This window comes from Ovis aries, chromosome 2, assembly GCF_016772045.2.
Source record: "Ovis aries strain OAR_USU_Benz2616 breed Rambouillet chromosome 2, ARS-UI_Ramb_v3.0, whole genome shotgun sequence".
Lineage (NCBI taxonomy): Eukaryota > Metazoa > Chordata > Mammalia > Artiodactyla > Bovidae > Ovis > Ovis aries.
Window position 1 is genome coordinate 243,919,983 of NC_056055.1, and position 6,000 is coordinate 243,925,982.

At 55.9% G+C, this 6,000-nt stretch overlaps 1 protein-coding gene across 3 annotated transcripts; it reads right to left on the reverse strand.

Annotated features, from left to right (window-relative positions):
- Positions 1–2,432: 2,432 nt before the first annotated feature.
- Positions 2,433–5,476, reverse strand: C1QA (complement C1q A chain). 3 transcript variants are annotated; one of them, XM_004005142.5, is made up of 4 exons: positions 5,312–5,476; positions 4,768–4,805; positions 4,231–4,400; positions 2,433–3,180 (listed from the first exon to the last, which is right to left on the reverse strand). In XM_004005142.5, the coding sequence occupies exons 1-4, from the start codon at positions 5,471–5,473 to the stop codon at positions 2,609–2,611; spliced, it is 942 nt and encodes a 313-aa protein (XP_004005191.2). In that variant the 5' UTR covers positions 5,474–5,476; the 3' UTR covers positions 2,433–2,608. The 3 variants fall into 3 exon arrangements, with proteins under 3 accessions (XP_004005191.2, XP_042100530.1, XP_012008019.1); XM_042244596.1 differs by having other exon boundaries at positions 5,155–5,334; XM_012152629.3 differs by lacking the exon at positions 4,768–4,805 and having other exon boundaries at positions 5,312–5,343.
- Between the last annotated feature and the right edge of the window lie 524 nt (positions 5,477–6,000).

Consider the following 6,000-nt stretch of genomic DNA (forward strand, 5'->3'; position numbering starts at 1 on the left):
CCCCCCTGCACCCACCATTTTTACAACCAAGTCTCCAGCTTCTTATGGGACTTCCACCCCGATGGTGTCTGTGAACCCCGTTGCGATGAGAGAAGCCCTCCTGTCTGGGGTGAGGCAGAGTTCAAATCCAGGCCCTGCCACTTTCTGCCACTGGGCCTTGGGTAGATGCCTCTGTCCTCTGAGCCTCAGGTTCCTCATTTGTTTTGTTAGGATTAAATGCATTGATGGTTATGAGATGTCCAGCACACAGTAGGGGCTCACAGATCTGTTTTGCTTCCCAGTCAATGCGTGTGTGTGTCCCAGGCTCGGGGGGAAACCAGGGCAGAGTGGAGGCCAGAGGGGAGCTGAAGAGTCTCTGCAGCCCCACTCTCTTCTTCATGATCCCCCAAGACTGTTGATGGGGCCAGACAGCCCCCCAGAGAGTCCCAAGTGTGTGGGGAAGGCGGTGGGGGCGGTGGGCTGTGGGCACGTGAGGACTCCAAGGTCAACGCTCGAGAGAACGAGGGCGTTTCCAAGGTGCGCGCACGTGGGAGGGTGAGGCGTGAGTGTGCACCTGTGTGTCAGGGCTGTGTCTGGGACACGTGTGAGTGAGAGCACTACTGATGGTCGATGGGGGTGCCCGGAGGGTGTGCGGGTATGGCCCTGTGTATCCCTTAGTGTGTCTGCGGGTTTGAAGGCATAAGTAGTGTGTCCAGGAGTGTGCCCTGCAAGTCTCAGGGAGTGGGTGTGTGGGTGAGGAGTGAATGAGTCTCGGTCCAGGAATGTGGGTCCACGTGCGTCTCAGGAAGTGTGTGTGAGTGTGTGATGTGTTTACACGTGAGTATGAGCAGCACAGAGGTAAAGTTGGCTTCCTTTGGAGAAAAGCGCAGGGCATGTCCAGGACTGAACTTCTGGTCTGGTCTCCTTATCCTTCTCACGCACAGAGGACACAGTGGGGCTTTTGCTTCTTAGCAGCACCCAGACAGGCCAAGTGGGGCTCTGGGAATGGGCCAAGAACATTCCAGACCCTCCAAGGCCCCAGTGCAAACAGGATGCATGCCCAGCCTCCACGCCTGCTGGGGTAGAAGTCCAGAGCTGGACTCAGGACACCTGGCAGAGAGGACTTTTGGATGCCCTTGGCTCAAGTGCTCCCTGTCTCTGAGCCCCTGCCTTTCTGGTTCAGCCTTGGAAGCCATGTGTCAGGCATGTGCCTGTGGAGGCTGGCGAGGGGAGTAGGTAAACGCGCATGTTTGGGCATCAGCAGGACCTGGGGTCAACCCACCCTCTCCCCTTACATGCTGCTAAGCTGCTTCAGTTGTGTCTGACTGTGTGACCTCACAGATGGCAGCCCACCAGGCTTCTCCATCCCTGGGATTCTCCAGGCAAGAACACTGGAGTGGGTTGCCATTTCCTTCTCCAATTCATGCATGCAAGCTAAGTCACTTCAGTTGTGTCTGACGCTGTGTGACCCCATGGACAGCAGCCCACCAGGCTCCTCTGTCCACAGGATTCTCCAGGCAAGAATACTGGAGCAGGTTGCCATGTCCTTCCCCGCCTTACATGCTAACCTTGGGCTTTAAATTTTCATTAACACTTACTCAGTTTCATTATCTGTAAAATGGGGCCAATCATAATACCCACTCAGAGTTCAACTGTAAAGACTAAACAAAATACAATTAAGGCTAAAATGTATGTGTGTGGGCTCAGTCGCTCAGTCATGTCTGACTCTTTGCGACCCCATGGACTGTAGCCCACCAGGCTCCTCTGTCCATGAGATGCTCCAGGCAAGAATACTGGAGTGGGCTGCCATGCCCTCCTCCAGGGGATCTTCCCAACCCAGGGATTGAACCCAGGTCTCCCACATTGCAGGCACATTCTTTACAGTCTGAGCCACCTGGGAAGCCCCTTATTAATGCACCAAGAACTCCTCTGCAGTTTTCATGTATCAAGTCATTTAATCTTCCCAACAACACTTCCCTGGTGGCTTAGACGGTAAAGCGTCTGCCCGCAATGCTGGAGACCTGGGTTCGATCTCAGGGTTGGAAAGATCCCCTGGAGAAGGAGATGGCACCCCACTCCAGTACTCTTGCCTGGAAAATCCCATGGATGGAGGAGTCTGGTAGGCTGCAGTCCGTGGGGTCGCAGAGTCGGACATGACTGAGCGACTTCACTTCACTTCACTTCAACAATGCATTGAGGTGTGTGCCATCAGTATTCCCACTTTGCAGATCAGGAAATAGATTCACCAAAGTAACGTAAAATGAACATAACTGGATTTAAGCAAATGGTGGCCCAGGATTTGAGCCCAGGCTGATGAGGCTCCCAGGACCTCCTAAATACACGCTGTAAAATGCTAAATATGGGCCTGCCTTGTAAGCACTTAAATAACTGTTGTCATTCTTCAGCCTCCCTCCCAATGCCCGAGGTAACCAGTGAACTTCAGGCTCAGCAGATATGGATTCAGATATTTATTCCAGGAAGAGTTCCAAGACATGATCTCCGTTCAGGCAGCTAAAGCAACAGAACCCCCGCTTGATGGGGCAGCGCAGAGATGGCCAGAGAGGTGGAGTGAGTGGGCCAGGATGCAGAGGCCACGGTGGGGACTGGGGGGCGGGGGAGTCTTCCCTGCTCAAGCAGATGGGAAGATGAGGAAGCCGCTGAAGATGCTATCGGCCTCTTGGCCGTGGTAAATGCGGCCCTTACTGACATCTTTTTCAATCCAGACCTGGTCTCCCCGCTGGAGATGCAGTACCGTGCTCCCAGACACCACCTGCAAGAGTCCCTTGCTGTTGAAGTCACAGAAGCCCAAGGGCTGGATCTGGTCCCTCCGAGAGGACCTGATGGACAGGCAGATGTCCCACTGGGACACCACCTGGAAGGTGAAATAGTAGTAGCCTGGGACAGAGCAGCGGAACCTGCCCGTGTTGCTCTGGTACACGTTCTCCTGGTTGGTGATGACCTCTCCGAAGACGACCACGTTGTCTCTCGTCAGAGGGTTCGGTCTCACGGCCGAGAAGGCTGGCCGCGGCTGGTCCTTGATGTTTCCGGGGGTGCCTTTGGTGCCCTTCAGCCCCGGGAGGCCAGGGGGCCCCATGGGACCAGAGGGTCCTGGGTAGCCCATTCTGCCTGGACTTCCAGGGGGTCCAGGGTCGCCCTGGTCTCCTTTAAGGCCGCGGATGCCTGTCTGGATGGCAGGGGCCCCTGTGAGGAGAAAGGTCAGGTTGGGAGTGAGAGTCTGGTAGCCTCCAGACCTCAGGGAGGTGGCTGGGGACCCGAATAGCTGTGGGATAAGAAGGTAGGGGAGTGTCTGGGCCTGATTGATTCTGACTGGTTCTGTGTGACCTTGGACAAGTGTCTCGACCTCTCTGAGCCCCAGCTTGTTTGTCTACAAAATGAAGAGAAATTGAACAGACACTTGGGGAAGGATCAGGTTCTGGGAAAAGGCAGTCCCCTGGCTTCACTGCACTCCTGCCCACAGCTGGGCACTCCCAGTCCCCCGCCAGGCCATTGACCCCGACTTCTTCCGATCCAGGGACTGCCTGTAGGATGCCCGGGTGCAGATCTGCAAATGCCTGGGCAGATCTTTCCGGTGGTCTATGGACTGGGAGCCTCGGGGTGATTACATGAGACCATCTTTTCCAGCTCTGGTCTTGCCCTCCTCGCTTTTCCTTCACCCTTGGCCTTTTTTCTAGAATATGAGAGTTTCTGAAGCTTGAGGGGGCTGGGAAGGGGGAAGCAGGGAGAGACGTGCAGGGAAGCTGGAGGCAAAAAGGACAGTTGTTATGGATTGATCCCTCTCCACATGCTAGGTGGGGTCTTTCTCCCTTTTACAGATGAGGCAACTGAGGCTCAGAGAGGGTGAGTAACTCACTCGAGGTCACACAGCAAGACAAGGGCTCTCAAATTTAGAGACTAGGGCATTCGTCTTTCTGGTGATTGAACAAAGACCGAGGCTGGGCACAGCTTTAGGACCTGTCGTAGGCCTTGCTTGAAGTGGCCTACTCTCCAGAGGGGGACAGCAAGGCCAAAGAAAGAGGATGTGGCAGTTAAGGGGGATTCAGAGAGGCCCTGGAGGCCTGTGTACATGACCTTGGGAGAAGGCTAGGCCCTGGGACCAAGCACAGACTGGAGGGGCTTCATGTGGGGGCCCAGGGGGACTCCTCTGTTTCTCACCGCCACCCTGAGCCACCACCTCCAGAAGGCCAGCCCCGGCCCAGGAATGCGGGACTGGGGTCCTGCGGGAGGGCTTACCCGGCTCCCCTTGCTCCCCCTTGAGGCCCGGCCGTCCGGGTCGGCCAGGTATTCCTGCGCTCCCGTTAATCCCGTCCGGGGCTCGGCACACGTCCTGGGTCACAGAGGAGGCCAGGGAGATGGCCAGCACGCTGATCACCAGCCAGCCCCAGGGGGCTTCCATGGTCCCACTGTGGAGACAAGGGCAGGGCCTGGGAGGGCTGGACGTCACACACTCGTGCACACCCAACTCACACCTTGAACCGCGCCCCGCCCCCCCACCGTGACATCTGTATATGTCCCTGACCGTTGCACTCATACCCCACCCAGGGCCTTTGAAGTCCACCCTCCACCCAGCTCCAAGGACCCCCCAGCATATACACAGAACCACAGACTCACACAGATTGAAACACACACAACCAAACATACCCATAGGGTTACACAGACACACGAGCACAGCTTTCAGCCTTCACACACCTACACAACACAATAAGCAAACGTAAAAGCCCACCACACACCCCTGGACAGGCCGACGGACACACTCCCTCCCTCACTTACCTGGACACAGTCGTATACTCCCTACAGGGGATCGGTTCCTTTGAATAAATATCTGTTTAGCGCCCGCTCCCTGTTTAATGAACACTCTCTTGCCCAGATGGCAGAGGTGTACATCCACACCGGAATTCACCAACACCTGAGGCACCCCTCTGCTCCCTCCCCCACACACGTGGTCCTCTTAGCACCCACTGGAGGACAGACAGCTGACTGTCCCCTGCTGGCCCCCTCTGAGGGACCCCTCTGTTAGGCTCTGACAACCCAGCCTTTTCCCAGCCTCTTGTGTTTTGGTGGGGGGCCAGGATCCAGGAATTCTGGTTAGAGCTGGTGGCTCTGTGGCTACCTCCCCCACTCCCTCCAAGCCTCTGGAGTTAAGGTCCCCCCATTTACTTGTTCTGGGTCCTAGATCACTGCCCTCCAGCCCTGTCCTGGCACAGAACCAGCTAGCAGCACTTTCCCTCCCTCCCTGCCCGGTCCAGTCTCCTGGGCCACCTCCCCTGGCTCATTAAATGTCACAGACGCCTTCCCCACCCAGTGGTGGCCTCACCTGCGTCCAATCTTCAACACACTGGATACTCTGGTCCTTCACGCAGGGACCCCGTGGGACACCCAGCAGGGCGGTGCTGGCCTGGGGCCAAGTTTCACATCCCTTCCCACTTCTTCTCCTTCCCTGGAACCACCCTGGGGGCCAGAGGCCAGCAAGGGACATTTTGAGCAGACCTCAGCAAAACTGGAACATGGGACATCCTACCCCAGCCACAGCTGGCGCAAGCGCAGGGACAGCGAGGCGGGAGGCTGCCGGGATGGGGGCGGAGGAGGGGTTCCTGGGCGGGGCAGTGGACTCCTGGAGGCACAGAGCAGCAGGGTAGAAGGAACCTTCTCTCAAATCAGTGACTTGTAAGACTTTTTCACGATCACGGAAGCAGCCCGTGTTTGTTGCCAAAAGCTTGGAAATACAGAAAAGCACAGAGAAACAAGGAGAGTGACGCAGTGGTGAGAGGCTGGGTCATCAGCTTTCTAGACTCCCACTTCCTCGCTGCATGTCCCTGGAACTGTACTTAGCTTCCTGGGGCCTCAGTCATTTTTTTGGTTGTCGTTCACAAGTCCGAAGCAACAGATTCTACTTTGCTGAACAGTATAAAGGTTTAGTGATGTAATACACATACAAAACGCGGGACACTTAATAATCAGCTTCCATCAACATTTAAAAATCAAAAAATAAAAATCAGTAATAAA

Bases quoted from the DNA above. Each gene is read 5' to 3' on its own strand.
- C1QA (XM_004005142.5), bottom strand. From the start codon at position 5,473: ATGTCCCTTGCTGGCCTCTGGCCCCCAGGGTGGTTCCAGGGAAGGAGA. The intron at 4,806-5,311 runs GTGAGGCCACCA...ATTTATTCAAAG, and splicing joins GTGTTGAAGATTGGACGCAG to GAACCGATCCCCTGTAGGGA. The intron at 3,181-4,230 runs GTAAGCCCTCCC...TTCTCCTCACAG, and splicing joins GGGGGAGCAAGGGGAGCCGG to GGGCCCCTGCCATCCAGACA.